The sequence below is a fragment of the Malus sylvestris genome, chromosome 3 (genome assembly GCF_916048215.2).
Source record: "Malus sylvestris chromosome 3, drMalSylv7.2, whole genome shotgun sequence".
NCBI lineage: Eukaryota > Viridiplantae > Streptophyta > Magnoliopsida > Rosales > Rosaceae > Malus > Malus sylvestris.
Genome location: NC_062262.1, coordinates 1793236 through 1815074, shown reverse-complemented (window position 1 = coordinate 1815074; position 21839 = coordinate 1793236). Strand labels below are relative to the sequence as shown.

At 40.8% G+C, this 21839-nt stretch overlaps 1 protein-coding gene and 2 long non-coding RNA genes across 4 annotated transcripts; all 3 read right to left on the bottom strand.

Moving 5' to 3' along the window:
- Positions 1–387: 387 nt before the first annotated feature.
- LOC126616242 (uncharacterized) lies at positions 388–16004 on the bottom strand. Of its 2 annotated transcripts, XR_007621067.1 has the most exons (5): positions 15927–16004; positions 2991–3063; positions 2407–2516; positions 1717–1771; positions 388–628 (listed from the first exon to the last, which is right to left on the bottom strand). It is a non-coding gene; the product is annotated as an uncharacterized LOC126616242 (long non-coding RNA). The 2 variants fall into 2 exon arrangements; XR_007621066.1 differs by lacking the exon at positions 15927–16004 and having other exon boundaries at positions 2991–3126.
- Positions 10412–11325, bottom strand: LOC126616244 (uncharacterized). The gene is made up of 2 exons (XR_007621068.1): positions 10932–11325; positions 10412–10756 (listed from the first exon to the last, which is right to left on the bottom strand). It is a non-coding gene; the product is annotated as an uncharacterized LOC126616244 (long non-coding RNA).
- A 2730-nt stretch (positions 16005–18734) lies between the features above and the next one.
- Positions 18735–20792, bottom strand: LOC126615391 (receptor-like protein 3). Its single transcript, XM_050283211.1, has one exon. It carries the CDS (start codon positions 20790–20792, stop codon positions 18735–18737), a length of 2058 nt encoding a protein of 685 aa, XP_050139168.1.
- Between the last annotated feature and the right edge of the window lie 1047 nt (positions 20793–21839).

The window sequence follows — 21839 nt, the reverse complement described above, 5'->3', positions numbered from 1 at the left end:
TTTTTTGTCAGCCAGATAGTTCATAGCGTGTCGGCAAAAGACTTGTAAATTCTTCTCCGTTTTTTCTTTTTCTGTTTCCGTTCTATAAACAAGTCTTTGAAGCAAAACTGCCAAAAATTGATAGAATCTTTCATAGTGAGTGCTGGTGATGAATTTCCTAAGAACTGAGGGCTGATTTTATACGGATATGTAGTTAATAATATCATAGCCCTTACATAATTTGCACAAACTAAACTGAATTTGAAAAGTTTCAAATTCAAGATTGAACCTGGATTTTTTATGTTAATTGAAATTTTATGCTTCCCCATATTTTAAAATCATTTATATGCGGCATTGATTAAAACAAGCATAAACACCCGCGCTTTGCTGCAGGTTTTAAAAACACCATTTAAGAAAATACTATTTAACATAAAATAAGTTTTATATATCAATATTTACATATCTGTTGTTTGAGAAAGTAAATTAGTAACATATTACCACGATCAAAAGATTAACAGCATTAAACTGCTCATTATTCAAAATATTTAGATAGACTATGAACATGTTACTGAATCTAGATTTTCCTACTTCATTGTTTCCAGCTCATCTTCATCTTCATTATGTTAAGGTTTAAGGTTTCAGCTAGTTCCTACAAATTTTGGAAAAAAAAGGAGTTGTTAGTTTCGTACATATAAGAAAACAAAAGGGGGACATATAAGTAAAACTGAGATAGAGTTCATTTGTGATCCTGAAGGTGCAAATGAGATTTTTGTTTCCCTCTATTTTCATCTGCTCTATCAGATGCAAAAAGACTAAAATGAGTGCATTCAAACCAACACATTTTTCGCACTTCAGTCCTATATCAAATATATGTCAGTGATACTAATTAGACAGAGTAGGAGAGTTCAAATAAATCACTATAGCAAAAAAAAAAAACAATCAAAAAACAAATGTCTAAGTAGAAATTAAAATAGTAAAGAAGGTATCGTTATGACGAAGATGTAATAATCTGCTGTGATTAATTTCACAAAGAAACCATATATAAAGGAATCTTGTGCAAACAATGCAACATTAGAGTGTTAAAAAGCGAATGAGGATTATATGAAGTCTGAGAGCAACAACATACAAATGAGTAACATGTAAAGTTAACATAGAGAAGACATTGATGTACAATGTTGTACTCATACATATGTAGAGTAATATATAAAGTAAGCTGGAAATGGAATTTGCTATTCTAGAAAAAATGGATTTTTCAATTTTCTCTTATGGATTTTCTCTGTATGGAGCTCTTAGTGTGGATGGTATGTTAAATTTAACTCAAAACAGTAGAACATATAAGTAAACAAATGGGGGACACATAACCAAAAGCTAAGACAGTTCTCTTATGATAGTGAGGGAGCATATACAATCCGTTTTTCGCTCTTTTTTCATCTGCTCTATCAGATACAATGTGTAACAAATAGAGTCCATTTAAATTAGAAAGAGTTGCGTTCGGCATAATTGGACAAAGGAAAGCTCTGTATAGCAACAAAAACGTAAAACTGCTTTATAATTGGACAAAGAATGAGGAAGATAAGAAGAAACAAAGAAAAGGCCCTTAAAATTTTGGTAGAGACATTTTCAGCAAGTGAACAAAAAAAAAAAAAAAACAGAGGCATTTCCAAACAGAACTCAATATCAATATGCAGCAAAAAGAAAATAATGCATGAGCAAGGAAAGAAAAAAAAAATTATAAACCTGAGTAGCGACGTAGAATTCATAAGAATGCAATACTTTCCCTTCAAATGAAAACCTGTAGGAAAATAAAAAACCAAATGAAATGGCATGGCAGAAAAATTGAGGGGGAAAATAAATTAAAAATAAATAACCAAAGAGGACAAATGACGTTGTCCATGTACTTAATTTCTCTCGAGTATAATGACAGCTAATATATTTCTTGACCATATGAGATCAGTAGTTGATATAATTAGTCCAACCGCAAAGGAACCCAGTTCAACGCTTAAGCCTACCTTATCATTGCATTGAAATGAAAAAGAAAATTCATATTATATCCATCCCTTCAGTCATTCATTAGATAGATGTGTTTGAATGCCACTGACACCAATGATAAATTTCATTACTCTGCACATATAAATTGTTCAGCCAAAACTATTGTTCATAAAAAATTAAAGCATCCAAGTGCATTAAATGAAGATATATCTATATGAGGAAGGCTTGTATATTATACCCATGTCGATATGGATTTGGGAAAAATGAAATTTCAAAAGCTAATCATCAAAATTTTTTACTTCCTATGTTCTTGGGGATCATTACAATTTTTCTTGTCCTGAATTTGAACACCCTTGAAACTGAATTTCAAAACTACAAACTTAAATCAAAGCTCTTAGTTTTAATCCAAAAATACTTAACAACAAAATAAAATCACACCTCAAGCTGCAAGTTGAATCAAACCTGTGGAATGCCAAAAGCACCCACCTCAAACACAGAGGTCTTCGCAGGCTTCAAAGAAAAGTCACAAATTCGAAAAATCCGATCTCCTGAAACCGAAAACAAAACCAAATTAACCATCATTAGCCAGAATCCGAAGCTACAAACAAAATCCCCAAAATCACAACCAAAAAATTTGAACAAAAAACCCATTTATAAATCCAAATTTACACTCCCAAGCACATAACATTCAAACCAGAGAATTACTCATTTAGAAATCCTATCTCATATGTATTAAAACGATTAACAATTCTTAGTGAATCGTCACAAAATAGGTATAAAAAACTAACCATGTTTCTGAATTTTAAAAATGGGAAACTTAGAGAAAGAGTACTAAGTTTTCAGTTCTTGCAACAACGAAAACTACCATATCTTTTCATTTTGAACTGGGATTGATTTCTGTCATCAGCATTAACAAAACCTGTAATTTTAGCATGTACTAATAAAATGATACACATCAGAGCAAAAGTTTGAAATCATAACCAAAATTTAAAACTAAAAACCTAAAAACACAAAATTCTTACCATTTCGTCAATGAATATACATTGAAGACCGCCAAACGTATTATCCTTTCCTATAACCTTAGGTCTCCAAATTCTGCATACACAGACTCTGATCTTCTTATTAAACTGAAAAGGTAATAAACTTCGGATAGGATCTGTTTGTACCATACTTGACCAATCCCGAAACTACCGAGCACCGGCCAACGCTATACTGTCAAGGACCCAGAAGAGTTCCCCTCCGACCAGGAGGCCAATCACTACTCGACACGTGTCAAGATTAGAAGCCAATCAGAGCGCAGCACGTGTCAACATCAAGAACCAATCATAACATGACACATGTCAATGTGACAAAGCTACAAGTTTTTCTATAAATAGGGGTCATTCCCCCACAATATTGCCTAATGCCATTTGTGTTAAATCATTCACAAGAACTCACTAAATTGAGAGCTTGATCCCTTGTACTTGTGTAAGCCCTTCACTACTAATAAGAACTCCTCTACTCCGTGGACGTAGCCAATCTGGGTGAACCACGTACATCCTGTGTTTGCTTCTCTGTCTCTATTCATTTACGTACTTATCCTCACTAGTGACCGAAGCAACCAAGCGAAGGTCACAAAACCTGACACTTTCTGTTGTACCAAAGTCTTCGCTGATTTTGTGCATCAACATTTGGCGCCGTCTGTGGGAACGACACTTATTCCTACTCTCTTCAGCTGTGTCAAGCTGGTTTCTATCATTCGCACACTTTCTTTTGACCAGGCATCCCTCTCCAACATGGGAAGCGAAGGAAGCCACAGCACACAGAATGACACCCCCCTTGCACATAGTGCGAAGCAACGAAAGAAGGAAGGAAAACGAGTTCTTCTTCAAGCTAAAGTCGATGAGTTGGAAGCTCAGAACAACAAGATAGCAATGAGGAATGAGGTCCTCCAGGAGCAATATGAGAAGCTCTTCGAGACACTCCACGAAGCTAGGCAAGCTCAGACACGCGAGCTTGTTGCCCCCGTGGAAGTCAACCATCAACTGGGTGCCCTCCAACATGGAGGGTCACATGCATTCGACATAGATATCCCTGATAGGGAACAGATTACCCCTCGACTTGATAATCAACATGAGGCTTCTCTTAACCCAGTTGCTTCGACCCGAACCATGAGAAGTGGAGGGAGACACCTCTTTGCTGAAGGGGCAGAAGGATCGAAAGCCGTCTTTCGCGATTGTCGGGATTTCCTGAAGCAACGTCGAGAGAATTCCATCCATATAAGCTCAAAGATCAATGACCCAAGGATTTCTGAGAAACTCGGTCCCCTGCCACGGCCCAAGCCGGCCACCAATTTGGGGAAGGGGCAACAAGTCCTAGAGAGACATGAGGGTACAGGGGACTCAGAGGTGTTCCGACAGACATACCCTGGAAGCCAGTACAGCGAGTCCAGGGAAAAATCACATGCCCTTGATCAAACCTTCCTAATTCCAATAGGAGATGGAGATTTACGAAAGAAAGCTCCAGTGACACATAACTCCGCTCAGGACCCCCTTGTCCTACAACTTCTTGAGGAAGTAAACAAGTTGAAGGCTGAACGTCAGACTGAAATACCTGACTGGAACCAACCCAGGCCTGGCCCTCTTACAAGGAGGATCCTCAACACCCCCCTTCAAGCAAAGACAAAGCAAAAGCTTGGCTTGCAACTTTATACTGGAAAAGAGGACTCGATTGAGCACCTTAACCTCTTTGAGTCCACCATGGCATACCGGATGCACACCGACGAAGAGCGATGTCTTCTCTTCCCCTCCACCCTCTCTAGTGGAGCTCTAAATTGGTATTGTCGTCTTACACCTGAGACGGTAGACTCATTTGAGGAATTGAGGAAACTATTTGTTTCCCAACACATTTTCCAAACCGATCGCTTGCACTCTGCAGATGACTTGTACACTATCCGCCAGAAGCCAGACGAGTCATTACGTATGTATGCTGGCCGCTTCAGCCATGAATACTCCCGGTGTGCCGAGGCAGACGACAAGACTGCCCTCAAAGCCTTCACGGCAGGCCTACGTGATTGTTTCTTTAAATACATGATCAATGCCAATACTTGGAAGACTTACTCTGAGGTGATGGCACAGGCTTATAACCATGCCTCCGCCGAGGCAAAGACATATCAGGAGAAACCCCCTACAACCATCCTTTATCAACAAGTGGGAGGTGGAAGCCAGACTCACCTAAATGAGAAGACCTCGACTTTCCAAACAGCAGTGGCACCTCCCCATGCCTTGCATAATGCTTCACCGAATCAACAGACATATCAATTTCAAGGCAAGAGGAAGGATTTCCATCCTCACCACTCTCATTTCAATAAAAAGAGTAAGGGACACTATCCCGATAACCAAGGGTATCGCCACAATAACGCTCGCCCCCAGGCAGTCAATGCAGTGGGTCAAACCCGCGTCAAGATACCCCCTACCCCAAGGTATGAGACATACACGCCCTTGAATGCCACATGCGCGGCCATTTACCCCAGCATAGCTCACTTGATACCAAAGCCAAAGCCGAGGCACCCAGATTACACGCCCCCGAATAACGCGGGCATGTTTTGTTGCTACCATGAGCATAACGGCCATGATAGCGAGAAATGTATCATCCTCCGTGATCGTATTGAAGCTTTGGCACGAGAAGGAAAAATTGATCAATTCCTCCTTCACCCTCAAAGGGATAACCGTAACCAACGCCAGGTGAATGTCATATATTTCATAAGCGGCGGCACACCCATATCTGAATCTTCCATTAGGGCCATGAAAAACAGTGAACGAATTCTGAGGCCTGGTCACCAAGTGTTTCACGTGGAAGACATCAGGGGAGGGAAGTATCAAAAGCCTAACTGGGATCCGATATGTTTCTACCCTGAGGAAGAAAGAGGCATCATCTACCCTCATAACGACCCATTGATCGTGGAGGCTCACATAGCCAACTTTGATGTTCGACGAATCCTCGTAGACACAGGGGCTTCGGTCAATATCATGTTTGCCGAAGCTTTCAGGGCACTCAGTGTAGCTGAACACTTGCTCGATCGCTCGATTTCTCCTCTGATAAGCTTCTCCGGTGATATCGTGCAACCCTTAGGGAGCATACATTTACCCTTTACTATTGGTACAGGCCCTTACACGGCTACCATTACCACTAACTTCCTAGTGGTTGACTGCCCAACGGCATACAATGTCATCTTTGGGCGCACAGGCATCAATGATCTCAAGGCTATGGTATCCACGCATATGCTGTTGATGAAATTTCCAACCCCCCATGGCAACGGCTACATCAGAGGAGATCAGCTTAGTGCACGATCATGTTACAACACTTCAGTTAAGCAACAACACTTGCCCGGACCCAAGGAAACCCTGTCTGTACATGACCAAGTCACAAAGACCAGCCTAGATGAAGCGAACTTGGATCTTCCTGATAGCAACAATCAACCCGATGATCCTCGAGATGACTCTTTCACCCAGCAAGCCCAACCTGCTGAAGAGTTGGAGAAGGTACCTATCTCAAGAGATTATCCAGATCGCATGGTGAAGATTGGCACCACATTGTCACCACCCCTTCGGTTAGCATTGATATCTTTTTTGAAAGAGAACACTGAAGTCTTCGCCTGGTCATACGAGGACATGCCAGGCATCTCTCCCGATGTCATCTGTCATCGTTTGAGTATTGACCCCAAGATCAAGCCGGTGAGACAGAAGCGAAGATCTTATGACGCTGAACGATACGAGGCAATGAAAGCAGAAGTTGAAAAACTCAAAGGCATAGGCTTTGTCCGCGAAGTCAATTACCCGACATGGGTAGCAAATGTGGTCCTTGTTAAGAAAAATCCGACCAAAGAAAGTCTTTTGCTTCAAAAGGTCTTGTGGAGAATGTGTGTTGACTACACCGACCTAAACAAAGGGTGTCCGAAAGATAGCTTCCCTCTTCCTCTTATTGACAGACTTATAGACTCTACGGCCGGGTGTGAACTCCTGAGCTTCATGGATGCTTACTCAGGATACAACCAAATCCTCATGAACCCTTCGGATCAAGAACACACAGCCTTCACTACCGACAGAGGACTATACTGCTATAAAGTCATGCCTTTCGGCCTAAAGAATGCAGGAGCGACTTATCAGAGACTAGTCAACTCAATGTTCGCCGAGCAGATTGGGAAGAGCATGGAAGTTTACGTTGATGATATGTTAGTCAAGAGCAAACATGCTGACCAACACATCACCAACCTATCTGAAACTTTCACTATTTTGAAGAGGTATCGAATGAGGTTAAACCCCAACAAATGTGCCTTCGGCGTAGGCTCTGGCAAATTCTTAGGTTTCATGATTAGCCAACGAGGCATTGAAGCTAATCCCGAGAAGATCAAAGCAATCCTCGACATGAAGGAACCGGTAACTTCAAAGGACATCCAGAGCCTTACTGGCAAGGTGGCAGCCTTAACCAGGTTCATTTCTAAGGCCACAGACAAATGTGCTCCCTTTTTTAAAGCACTTAAGGGAAGTAGGAAGTACATTACATGGACTGATGAATGTGCCGAGGCATTCAAAAACCTCAAGGAGTACATGAGTAAAGCCCCTCTACTCTCCAAGCCCGAGGTAGGAGACATTCTCATTATCTACCTATCGGTATCAGCTTCAGCCGTAAGTTCCGTTCTCATTCGAAAGGATGGGAATATTGAGCGACCTGTCTACTACGCTAGCAAAGCCTTACAAGATGCGGAGACACGGTACTCTAACATTGAGAAATTGGCTCTGGCATTGGTCATGTCTGCTCGAAAACTCCGCCCTTACTTCCAAGCGCATTCCATCATCGTGCTTACCAATTATCCTCTTCGACAGATACTCCAAAGTCCTGACACTTCAGGGCGAATGATCAAATGGGCAATAGCGTTGGGTGAGTTTGACATCTCCTACCAACCAAAGCCAGCTGAGAAGGGCCAAGCAGTGGCAGACTTCATTGCCGACTTCACATATCCGGTTGACATTGCTTCTACACCTGAAGCAGTGGCTTCATTACCCCCGGAAGCTCAGAAGATAGAACCAACAACCCCAGCATGGAGTCTGTATGTTGATGGCTCATCCAACCAACAGGGCTGTGGAGCGGGACTAGTCTTGACTACACCCGACAAAGTAGCAATGGAGTATGCTCTTCGTTTCAAATTCAAGGCATCAAATAATGAGGCCGAGTATGAAGCCCTTCTAGCAGGATTACGTTTGGCCAAACACCTCGGGGTTAAACAAATTGATATTTTCAGTGACTCCCAATTGGTGGTCAACCAGGTTACCAACAACTTTGATGCTAAGGACAGCTCCATGGCAGCATATCTTGCGCAAACACAACTTTTGCTCAAGCACTTCCACTACCAGATCACCCAAGTTCCTCGAACGGCAAACAGTCATGCAGACGCCCTGGCTCGCCTCGCCTCGGCTGTGGAAGACAAGATTGGAAGAAAAATTCATGTCGAACTGTTGGCAACACCAAGCACCATGGCCGCAGAAGTATGCAACTTACAACAGGGGGATAGTTGGATCACCCCGATCTATAATTTCCTTGCTCATGGCACCCTCCCAAATGATAAAGTCCAGGCTAAGCAAATTCGATACAAGTCTACCCGCTACCTGATCATCAATGATCAACTCTATAAGCGAGGTTTTAGCCTGCCATACTTAAGGTGTCTTACGCCTGCCGAGGCGGAAATCGTCCTTCGGGAAATACATGAGGGAGTCTGTGGAGATCATGCTGGATCTCGGTCCCTAGCACACAAGACTTTTCGCCAAGGATATTACTGGCCAACACTCCACCAGGATGCCATCAAAGTATCCCGCTCATGTGACAAATGTCAACGATATGCGGCTATTCCTCATTCCCCTCCAGAGCTTCTTACTCCTATGATCAGCCCTTGGCCCTTCGCCCAGTGGAGACTTGATTTGATCGGCCCAATGCCGGCAGGGAAGGGCAAAGTCTGTTACGCAGTCGTTGCAGTGGACTACTTCACAAAGTGGGCCGAAGTAGAACCCTTGGCAACCATTACTGAGGCAAAGATAGAAGACTTCGTGTGGAAGAACATCCTTTGTAGATTCGGCATTCCCAATGCGATAGTCACTGACAATGGGCGACAGTTCGACAACAAGAAGTTCAGGTTGTTCTGCTCTAAGTTCAACATCAACTTATGCTTTGCCTCTCCAGCTCATCCCCAGTCTAATGGACAAGTTGAGGCCATCAACAAAATAATCAAGCGCACTTTGAAAACCAGCTTAGACAAAGCTAAAGGCTGTTGGCCAGAATTTGTACCCCAAGTTCTTTGGTCATATCGCACTTCATATCGGACTTCAACAGGAGAAACTCCATTCTCACTTGCCTTTGGCACAGAGGCGGTTGTCCCTGTTGAGCTCGAGCAAGCAACATTCCGAGTCCAGAACTACATTCAAAGTGAAAATGACAAACAACTCACCCTCAACTTGGATTTAGTCGAGGAACACAGAAACCAAGCTCACTTGAGGAATGTCGCCTACAAGCAGCGCATCTCCAACTATTATGACTCTAGGGTCAAGCCTCGTTCTTTCAAAATAGGAGACTGGGTCTTAAAGAAAAGATTACTCTGCGACAGAGTCCCGAGTGAATGCACACTTAGTCCAAACTGGGATGGACCGTATGAAGTCATTGGCATCAGTCGCCCTGGCTCTTACACACTTAGAAGCTCCGATGGTAAGACCCTTGGCCATCCATGGAACGCTGATCACTTGAAGTACTACTACAAATAGACTCACGATGTACAAGTGTTGAGCTATAGCCGTTTGGCATCCTATGTAATGAAGGCCATTTGGCAATGAATTCAATAAAGAGGTAATTTAGCCAACTCAGCCCTCACTCTTTTACATTCATAGCAAGCGATGCCGGAACCCTTCTCAATCAGAAAGCAATCCGTCTTCCACAGTCACTACAAAACAAGCAAATGAAGACCGTGTCAAGCGCCAAAAAAAAAAAAAAAAAAAAAAAGCTTCATCCAAAAAGCTTCACCCGAAAAGCTTCACCTCCAAAGCTTCACCCACAAAGCTTCACCTAAAAAGCTTCACCCAAAAAGCTTCACCCGAAAAGCTTCACCTCCAAAGCTTCACCCACAAAGCTTCACCTAAAAAGCTTCACCCACAAAGCTTCACCCAAAAAACTTCACCCGAAAAGCTTCACTTAAAAAAGCTTCACCTAAAAAAGCTTCACCTAGAAAGCTCCCTCTACATACTTTCACCATCAAAGCTTCACCTAGAAAGCTTCAACACAAAACCTTGCTCCAAATAAACAAATTTTGTTCACACAACCCAAGATGCCCTTGAACTTGTACAAAAACACTTGGGTAAACATAAACATTTTTTGTTTTACACCCACAAGGGCCCAAAATTTTCCTTCTTATTTGTTCACTTATATATGTTCCCAAACATATTATGATAGATCAAATAATAATTCAAAGTCCAAAATTTAGTTATGGACAAAAATACAAGCAATTCACCAGTACTGAAGTTGCTACAAAAACTGGAATCTTCCCCAGCCTAGAAATCCAACAAAGCTTCGCCTCCTTTTCTCTATCAAATTTTTGCAGCTGCTGCTTTTCTCCAATGGAGCTGAATTTTGGACACCCTCTAGTTCTTGAGCAGATGAACAACTTTCAAGAAGGAACCATTTCTGTTTGAGCCACGGAAATTAAAGTGTTGAAGCTCCAAGCATGACAGTCGGATTCTTGCAGATTTCGAAGCTGCTGTGATGTTTCGAAGATCTGGAAATATTTAACCATTAGTTCATTCTGAATTTTTGATATGTTATGAAAGAGACGATGAGGAACAACTTCAATGAAGAAAGCATGCTGATCTGAACAATCGAAAATGGAGTTTCGAAGCTCACAACAAATCTGACGGGTTGACAGAAAAAGAATAACCAGTCATTCATCATACCTGAATTTCTTGAGTTATACAGCTCCGAGGGATCTCAATTTTGGATATGTTGTAGTTCACAAGTTAAGGAACAACTTCTATGAAGAAAGTATGTTGATCTAAGCAAGAGAAAATGGAGTTTTTGAAGCTCACAACAGGTCTGACGTGTTGACAGACAAATGATGAACAATCACTCGTCGTACCTGAATTTCTAGAGTTGTACTGATCTGATGGCTCTCAAATTTGGATATGTTGTAGTTAAGGAATTAAAGAACAACTTTCATGAAGACAACTTTGTGATTCGAGCTACAGATGATGGTCTTATATTGAAAACCAATTCAGGGTGTTAGGGGAAATGAAAAACAATTCCACCAAAGAAACATCATTATGATGTTTCATCATTATGGTGTTTTCATCATTATGATGCTTTCATCATTGTGATGCTTCCATCATCGTGATGCTTCCATTATGATTGTAATGCACCAATGGTTACACCCTCTATCATAGCAGTATGTGTGTGTATCTCCCTATAGTCATCCTGTGCAAGACTATCGTAGTCAGATGGCTTTCCATAAAACAGCTACCAACCGTTACACCTTCTGCAATTCCACTTATTCGGGCCTAGCAACCTTCATAAACAAAATATATGAAGAAAAAGTCCGGGGCTACCACTTAGAAAACAAAAGAATGAAGTTTTGGTACTTACGACATGGACTATTAGCAAGACACCTCATTCGTCCACTCCCTCGACTAGAGACTTGGGGGACTCCCACCATATGCTACTACGCCTTGGTACTCAAAAGTTCGTGACTACTCAGTGACTTGGATTTTTCAAGTCTCCAACCGAGAAGTTTTCCTCACTCGGGAAATTAAGGGAACACTACCTCAAACTACATGCTTCACTCACAAAGCTTCAACAATACAGGTTTCAACAAAAGCAAAAATTCAAAGAACTTTATGAAGAAGGCTTTGGTGTATTTAACACAATATGTTAAAATGAAGCAAAGCTTATTTATTAATATTTTCGATAAGCCACAAATATGTACATATACATGAGTCAAAATAAACAAACAAAAGGGAGCCTTCACAAAGGTTGCTTAGGGGAAGTCTCAGCAGTCGGTAGAGCCCCAGAAAGAGAAAGCACCGGAGGGTGGTTATCCGGAGCCTCAGTACTTGACAAAACCCCAGAAGGAGGAGGCATTGGAGGTTCATCATTTGAAGCTTCATTACCAGGTACAGCCCCAGAGGACGAAGGCAATAAATGCCTTTGGAACAAACCCACAAACCGCTGATGATCAAGTAAAACCTTACCATCAGATTCCTTCATCTGGTCAAGCTTCCTCTTCATGTTTGTAGCATAGTCATGGGCGAGCCGGTGCAACTGCTTATTCTCATGCTTGAGCCCTCTAATCTCCTGTTTGAGACTCATCACTTCAGCAGCCAATGATTCAACTTGGCGGGTTCTAGCAAATAGGCGTTGGGCCATATTAGACACAGAACCTGCACACTGAACACTAAGAGCCAGAGAGTCCTTAACAGCCAACTCATCAGACCGTTTGGAAAGTAGTCTGTTATCTTTGGGAGTGAGAAGGTTCCTGGCCACCACTGCAGCGGTCATATCATTCTTTATCACAGAATCCCCAACGGTAAGAGGACCAGTAGGGGATATGAAGGATGGGCGCCATATGTTGTCTGGAGAAGGCGTGGCTGTCTCTTCTCCAAGGTTCAAGTCAAAACGACGGTCGGAGGGTCCAGACATTTTCAAATATGTTGAAGAAGGAAGAGGTCAGACAAATCAAGATCTTAGAAGTGCAAGAAATGAGCTTCTACTGGTAGAGATTCAAGTGTGCTGTGGAACTTAATGCCAGCCTCTATAAAAATCTGCACTCGACGGAGCTTCAGAAATCGAAGAGGCGTTTGCTTTCTCAAAAGCTGGGCTGCTCAGAGACCACGAGGGCCGATCTCAGAAATCGAAGAGGCGTTTGCTTTCTCAAAAGCTGGGCTGCTCAGAGACCACGAGGGCCGATCTCAGAAATCGAAGAAGCACCTGCTTTTTCAGCCTCGTCAGCACCTGTCACATGCACACTCAGCTTTGCGGAAATTACGGGCAATCTGTCGAAGATTTCTGGTGAAGTAGAAAGCACGTGAATCTTACTGTTCAATCACCGCTCTCCATATGCACCATCAACTCCTCGGGTACCACATATAACTTTGTCAAAGATCTCTGACAAAGTTTAGGCACGAGAATTTCGAAGTTCCAGCTACCCTACTATTACCCATAAGGGTAAAGGAACAGCACCACTGCTTGACAACTGGAAAGTCCCTATGTGTGTCGACCTCCGTGTTTTGCGGCAAGACAGGTTGGCAAGAACGTCCAACCTTTACTCACATTCGAGAAAAGACTCCCAACATAATTACTTTCTCAAAAACCGGAGTAGCACCGCTTTCCGAATCTCGAGAGTCAGATCCTCGACGGGATTGCTTGTTCGAAAACCGAAGAGGCACAACTCTCAGAACTTCGAGAGCCAGATTTCCTTAGATAAAGCTTGTCTGTAATCTTCACACGTAACATCAGCTTTCCAGATACCACATACCACTTTTTCAAAGTGCTCTGACAAAATTAAAACACGTGAAGCTGGCAGCTCCCACTACATTGCTGTGACCAAGAAGGGTAAAGGAATAGCATTACTACTTGTTATTGGGAAATCCCTATATACATTGACCTCCCTCCTCAACGGACAGAAAAACCTGCAAAAATGATCAACCCTTTCTCGCATTCGAAAAGGCACCCTCAACATAACCTCTCGAAATACTCAGCTTTATTTCCCCCCGATAATACCTCAGCAAATAAGCCACACCAAGAACAAGAGTATCTCATATCATCAGGGTCGAAAGCAAGAGTATCCCATATCATGCTTTCTCCCTGTCTTTGTCTTTGTCCTTGTCCACACCTGCAGGACAAGGAGAAAGAGAGCAGTCAGTCGGAACCTGAAATCAAACCTCCAATTTGGAACTGACTGCCTGGAGCCTTTGCCTGGTTGCTTACTTAGCATTGCTCTCGAGTACTCATCCTCAACTGCTGTCAAGGTCACGAATTCCACCGGCAAATACCTCATGACAGTTGATCAGATATTGGCTCTTTACACTGAAGCTGCCAAGCGTGGATGAGTCACTATGAAGGAATGTTCTGAAGGACCATTTAAATGCAAAGGTTGCACACCACTTCTGCCATGCAAAAGATTGAAGCAGAAGGTTCAACGGTGAGCTGAAACAGATCACTACAGCACGACACCTTTCCATACCACATTCATTATTCCGTCAACAGCAAAAGTATCCCATATCATCAAGGTCGAACGTACTCTAGATTTGATGGACTTGTTTTGACCCTCAAATTTTTGAGTCGGCCTTATACTCTGAAGGGCACCAGAAAACCCTCCAGCACAGTTCAAGAATAAGCCTGTGGAAAGTTACTTATTCAAAAGCAAAAGTATCTCATATCATCTCTTATCCATTTGCTTCTCCTTATCCTGGCAGTTGAATGAGAGACAAGGAGAATGAGAACAATCAACCGGAAGCCGAAGTCAAACCTCTGATCCTGGGTTGCTTACTTGGAAGTTTGACTGCTTACCTTGTCTGTCACCTCTTTCGGTAGATCTCCTAGCTCGGCGACTTGGGGGACTCCTACTATAGGGTTTGTATCACACTTGACTAAGCCCGAAACTACAACTAAGCTTCAAGTGAAATTGATACATTACCTTGTGCGTCAACATCAGCTAAATACACCATTCCCGGATGGAGGAAAGGTACTTCCAGAGAAGGGCAGATGAAGATCAGACCACACTTCGGTACTTAGAAGTTTCGTGATTACTCAAGGGATTGGATCTTGCAAGTCCCCAACCGAGGAGTTTCCCTCACTCGGGAACTTAGGGGAGCACTGTTTGTACCATACTTGACCAATCCCGAAACTACCGAGCACCGGCCAACGCTATACTGTCAAGGACCCAGAAGAGTTCCCCTCCGACCAGGAGGCCAATCACTACTCGACACGTGTCAAGATTAGAAGCCAATCAGAGCGCAGCACGTGTCAACATCAAGAACCAATCATAACATGACACATGTCAATGTGACAAAGCTACAAGTTTTTCTATAAATAGGGGTCATTCCCCCACAATATTGCCTAATGCCATTTGTGTTAAATCATTCACAAGAACTCACTAAATTGAGAGCTTGATCCCTTGTACTTGTGTAAGCCCTTCACTACTAATAAGAACTCCTCTACTCCGTGGACGTAGCCAATCTGGGTGAACCACGTACATCCTGTGTTTGCTTCTCTGTCTCTATTCATTTACGTACTTATCCTCACTAGTGACCGAAGCAACCAAGCGAAGGTCACAAAACCTGACACTTTCTGTTGTACCAAAGTCTTCGCTGATTTTGTGCATCAACAGGATCTATCTTCATTCCGTTAGAAAAGTGCAAGTAAATTTACATGGCATTAGATGTCAGTTGCCCGGGGCGCTTGTTTTATTTTCTTGATCCCCTTTAAAATAAGATTTATAAATGCAGACATCTAAAATGATAATAAGCAGAAAGAATGAAACAGAGAAATTGAGGATGAAATTGAGCATGAAATAAGCAGAAAGAATGAAACAGCTAAGTTCTAAAATGATAATAATTACACAATAAACGAAATAGCGGAACGAATCAGCAAGCTATAACTTCAAGGACTACTAAAAGCAAACAGTCACTGTCCTATAGGACTTGTGTCTTTATTGAATATAAAATACTATTCATAACATACTCAATTTGTTTGCTTAAAATTTTGCTCTATTCATTACATATATGATCTGGTTTTGGTGTGTGTAGTTTCACAATAATCAAGTTTTTGAGAATGTTTAAAGTATTTTTTTCGCATAAAACATCATGCATTCTTGACATCCAAAACTTATAGACTGAGGGCAGGATCAAACCAACTAATTGACAATAATTACTCTATCATCATTCAGGAGCACATACTCAAATTAACATATGAGCGCAGATCGATCCAGTTGGACTTGACTATCCGAGGACTTCAAATCCTGCTGATCAAATATAAAGAACTAATCCATTTGTTAAGAGTTGTATATATATCTATTATATGAAACCATAAATTATAAATTGAGGACTTTTACTCTGTAATTTGTAGTATAATTAATTAGCTTGGAAAGATGGAGAAGAAGGTGAATGCTACCTTGTTTTGTTTTCTGGTGAAAGCTAGCTAGCTGCTTCATCTGCAACTGACTGTAATCAGTGAGATTGATGCACCAACACAAACCATACATTTGATTCCCAAACAAAACCCAGAATCTAAAATAGTAAAAATGGTAAGGAATATTGCGGATTAACGTCGACTTGCTCAATCGCCTTCACCAAGCTCGCGTGATTGTACAGATCACCCTGTAAATTAAAAAAAAAAAAAAACACACACACACATGAAACCAAAAATAATTTCAGGGAAATTGATAGATAATCAAATTTATTTGAAGAGATGAAGAGGGTAACCTACTTTACTACAATTTACCTCTACCAAGTTAAATGGAATATACTCTGATGGAGCAATATTTCTTCAATTAATCTACCTTGGTTGGGCAACTATGACTGAGTTTTGGGTTGCGGATTTAAGATTTGTCTTTCGGGGAAAGGAGGAGGATTCTAGGTTGGGGAAAGCAAGGAGCATGGAGAAAAAGGAGGGTGCCCAAAAAAGCAAAATGATTTCTAGGGTTTGATAGAGCCTGCAGCCAGTTGAAGGATGATTGAAGCGGTGGAAAGAAAGCAACGAAACCATGAGAGAAGAAAATTAAAAGGGAATGAAACCGTGAGAGCAAGATTGAAGCAGTGGAAAGGATGAACACTGAGTCGAAGAGAGAGAGGGAAGAAGCAGCGAAAACCCACGCGTCCCATTTTGTTCTCCGTTTGACAGCAAAGAAATAGGGGCAAAGTTGGAATCAAAGAAACTAACTGAGGGCATTTCCGCCCTTTCACTGTTGGTGAACAGTGCTCCTACTCACATGATGAACAGTGATTTTTTGCTGAGCTTTAGTATATATAAATGTGTGCAGAAAGTTCCAAAAAGTTCAGTGTATATATTACCCCCCAAACACTTTATTTTTTAAGACAGTTGAAGTAAAAATATACCAAACACATGTATTTGTACAATAGAACCTCGATAACTTTATACCCATTACATTGATAATTTCAATTAAATTATATTTTGGCTGGTCCCAACTTAGGGGTAACGTGTTAAATTCATAATTAGCCTAATTTACAAAGAATACATTATAAAAAATTCATTAGGTTTTAGTAACATATAAATTAGGGTAAACAGCCAATTTAGTCCCTGAATTATCACCTTAGTAAAAATTAGGTCTCTAAACTATTTTTTCAGAAAAATTAGTCCCTGAATTATAAAAATCTGCCAATTACATCCCTTATGTTATATTCGAAGTTACTATATTCAATTTTTCGTCAATTTAAGTCACGTTACTTGCATGTGATACACATTAGAGGGTAAATTGATAGTTTTTCATAAAGAAATAATGTATGGAGTTAACTTTGGAGGATAAATTGATAGTTTTTCATAAAGAAATAGTGTAAGTTAACTTTTGAGGGTAAATTAGACATTAAATTCACAACCTATATGAAATGTTAAGGGCTTATAGACAAGAAAATGATGGTATTACACTTTAAAGTGTGTCAAGTGACTTAAGTTGACGAAAAATTGGATAAAATAGCTTTGAATATAATAGTAGGGATGAAATTAGCAATTTGTAATGAATTTAGGGACTTATTTTACCGAAAAAAATAATTCAGGGACCTAATTTTCACCGAGGTGATAGTTCAGAGACTAAATCGGCACTTCACCCTATAAATTAATAATTTTATGATACATAATGGCCTTCCTAAAATATGACTTAATCATTGTTTGTTTAGACATCTTCTGGAGGCAAGGACTAAAAGCACCTCTAAGAAGAAGCATCAGAAAGAAAAATATTGTTAAGCTGCAAGTTTCTTGCCCACCACCACACATCCACATGTTTCCTATGGTGTATAAGTTATGCTTTTGTCTGCAATAACTTCAAAGTCGTCTTTATTTTTTTAATGTTTTAGTCTTTTGCATTTAGAAATGGCACTGAGAATAAAATAAGAAACAAGAGACCTTAATTATGAGGTACGTAGGACTAAAGTCATGGAACTTTGGAATTAATTGATCTGCCTTTACACTGTTTTACCTGGTTAAAGGGTTTATTCTGATTTCTTACAATGTCGTCAAACCTGAAGAAGAGAATTTTTCCAGGGGCAACGGAGACGTTAACGGCATGTTTACTTATGAGAAATGGGTATGTAAAGTGTGTTTACATTAACGACATTATTATTATTATTCTAACCTTTCATTTTTACCAACGCACAAGGAATGAAAAAGTAAAGTAGTCATCTTGAAAACTAGTTCATATACCTGAAAAGGTACGTACACACATTCCCTAAATTGATCTGGCAAAACTTCCTGGTTCTTGTGTAAGTCTTCATACAAGAATGCTAGCTAGTGTAGGAAGTTTATACGGACTGCAACTGAACTTACAAGTGATTATGCTCAAAAGTCTGAGTAGTCGATCCTGACAAAACCCTAAGTCATTGAATGGTAGAATTTTACGTATGACGTTAATTACATTGAAAACTCGTCTAATATGGTTTCTAATCCAAACTTTAGGAAAGTTAGATTGTTGGTATGCAGCAGCTATATGTGGATAATTAATATATCTTTTATTTCTCAAAGAAAAATACACTTGATTAGCACACAAAGTGATCTTTAACATTGGAGAGAAACTGAAAATATGCATATCGCCATGACCGGCTCAAAGCTAAAGGGCCACAAACTCTTAAAAATCCTACAATGAAACCAAGAGCCACAGAAATACGAAACCATGGAATTTCATTCCCATTTCCTTTTACATCTTCCATGTTCTCAGTTGTATTATTACTTGTATTCATCTGTCCGCACTCGTTTGGAAGCGGGGAGCCACAAAATCCAGGGTTACTCTCAAAGGCGGTGGCACCGAAGCCTTGGAGCTGCGTGCCGGTTGGTATCGATCCTTCTAGATTATTGTACGCAACACTAAATGAAGCCAAGAAATTAAGACTTGACAGTGATGCTGGGATTCCGCCAGATAGATGATTTCTTGAGAGGTCTAATGTCTCCAAGTTTTTGAGGTTTGATATTTGGTTTGGAATATTGCCGGAGAAGTTGTTGACGCTAAGATCCAATTTTTGAAGATATTGCAATTGGCCAATCTCAAAGGGTATATTGCCACTTAGACTGTTGTTCTTGAGGGAGATTGCTCTTGGCATGTTGGATGGATACTTGTACTGTGAAGAATGTAAAGATGAATTATCATCGCGTAGGAAGTAGATGGGAAACTCAAAATGATAACCCTGGGCTGTTTGATTTGGAGCATATTGCGATACCAATGCTTGTAGTCTGCAAAGCTCCTTCGGAAATTCACCTGAAATCAAGTTATTATTCAACCGTACAAAGAAAAGACTTGGAAGATTCCCCAACCAACCAGGTATTGAACCAGTGAGTCTGTTAAAAGACAAATCCAGGACTTCCAGTTTCTTGAGCTTCGAGATCCATGCAGGTACTTGACCTGTCAAGTGACAGCTATATAAACTGAAAACACAGAGATTATGTAACCCAGAATCAACAATGATATTCCTGTCCGGCATTTCTTCACCTTGAAAAGTTTTAGAAAGGAGGAGTACCCTTAGACTTTTGAAATGCTTCAGTATTTTCATTGCCCCCGTAACGTTGGTGAATCTGTTTTCAGAAAGCGAGAGGAAGGACAAGGATTTCAATGAAAGAATCTCAGGTTGTATTTGCCCTTCAAGATCATTTGTAGCCAGTCGAAGTGCTTTGAGGGATTTGCATGAGTAAAGGCTTATCGGAAAGATACCAGTGAACGTATTATATACAAAATCGAGTTTACTAAGTTCAGTAAGTTTCGAGAAATCAAGTGCAGAGATATTCCCACTAAAACGGTTGAAGCCCAGATTTAGTTCAATAAGGTTTGTGCAATTCAACAATGATAGGGGCAGCGGACCTTCTAGATTGTTGTAGTGAAGCAGCATGAGCTCTAATTTGGAGAGCTTCCCAATATGGAGGGGAAGTATGCCCCTCACCTGATTAAAGGAGAGGTCCATGATTCTGAGATTGGTAAGGTTTAGAATGTTTTCACCAATGGGGCCGGAAATCTTATTGTAAGGTAATGAAATTTCTTGAAGTGTTTGAGCATTGTAGATATCACTAGGAAGGAACCCGGAGAGAGTATTAAAGCCTGCACGAAAGACTTCCAATTTGGAACAATTTCCTAGTCCGAGAGGAATCGAACCCTTGAAATCATTGTCGGAGAAATCCAAGACTCGAACCAAAGAAGAATTAAAACAGATTGAGGAAGATATTTGGCCTGAGAGAAGGTTAAAACTCAAATCAAGGATCTCAAGATGAGTCAAGGCCAAAAAGAGCCCAGCATCCACAGGACCGGAAAGCAGATTGTGGGAGAGGTTGAGGTGCGAAAGATGCGTCAGGTTTTTTAGCGATGAGAGAAACATACCTCCTTTGAGGCCTTTGGATGGCAACTGCAATCGGATGATCCGACCTCCCTGATCACAAGTGATGCCTTCCCATTGGCAACAATCAACTGAAGCAGTCCAGTTTAATGGAGGGGAAGACTGAGTGATTGACAAGGAAGAGAGAGCGTTACGTTCGGCTAGATCGCATGCATGCTTTGTAAATATAATGGAAGAAAATAAGAGGATGAGAAGGAAGCCATGAGAAATTGGATGACCCATCTTAGATTTAGATTACTCACAGCTTTTTTCATCCAAGCGTATGTATGTAGACATATACAGCATACGCGTATTAAGAAGCTGCAAGCTTATTTACTCCACAACATGTTCCTATGGCGTACATATGTGTGTATACACATATTATGATTTTGTGTACAATATATTAATGGCTTCAAAGTCGTCTAAAGATTCTTTAATGTTTTAGTCTTGGATTTGACTTTAGGAGTAGATAACAAACAAAATAATACAACAGACATGGACTTCTAGGAATTAGAGGTTGCGTTTGTTAGCACTCGTTAGTCTTCACTGGACTAGACCGGGTTAAAAATCAGTATAGTTTCGTGTTTGTTATTCGCACGGGTTAGCTTTAATGAGATTAGCTAGGATTCACGTCGACCAAGGGCCTGGCTAGAAGGTCTTAGGCCATCTCCAATGGAGAGGGCTAAAAGTCCAAAAGTCAATGTTCAAAGGCTGGCATCGAAGATTGAGGTTCGAAGGTAAAAACGAATTGCAAAGTTCTATAGGAGAATTGGATTGATTTGGGTTTTTCGAAGCACAACTCTCTCTTTTGATCTTTGGAATCCAAGCAGTGAACTTTTCATCTGGGGATTTTCTAGTTTTCTAATTTCAACGATATGTTGTTGTGGTTGCAAAAAGTCCGAAAACTAGTAGAGTTTCTTTCACTCTGTGTCTTTGAGAGCTCAAAAGCCCCTATTTCTTTCCGACATTTATAGCTATTTCTTTATTTTGCTTCTTAGTTCGACACTGCACCAAATGTTTCACTAACTTAATACAACTTATTTTATTCTAAGGCAGTCCATCCTAGTCATTGAAATTAATCCAGTCTAAGATAGTGTAACGACCCGTCCTCAAATATTTCTTTTATTTATTTATTTTAATGTGTGAATTTACCAAAATGCCATCTGAGGCAAAAATGTTAACTTTTGTTGACCGCCTCGTGTCACGTAAGATTCGTTTCTTTGGCGTATCATTGTAGTACTCGTCGCTACAAACGCGTGGGCGCAAGCGGAACGTAATTCGAAATTATAA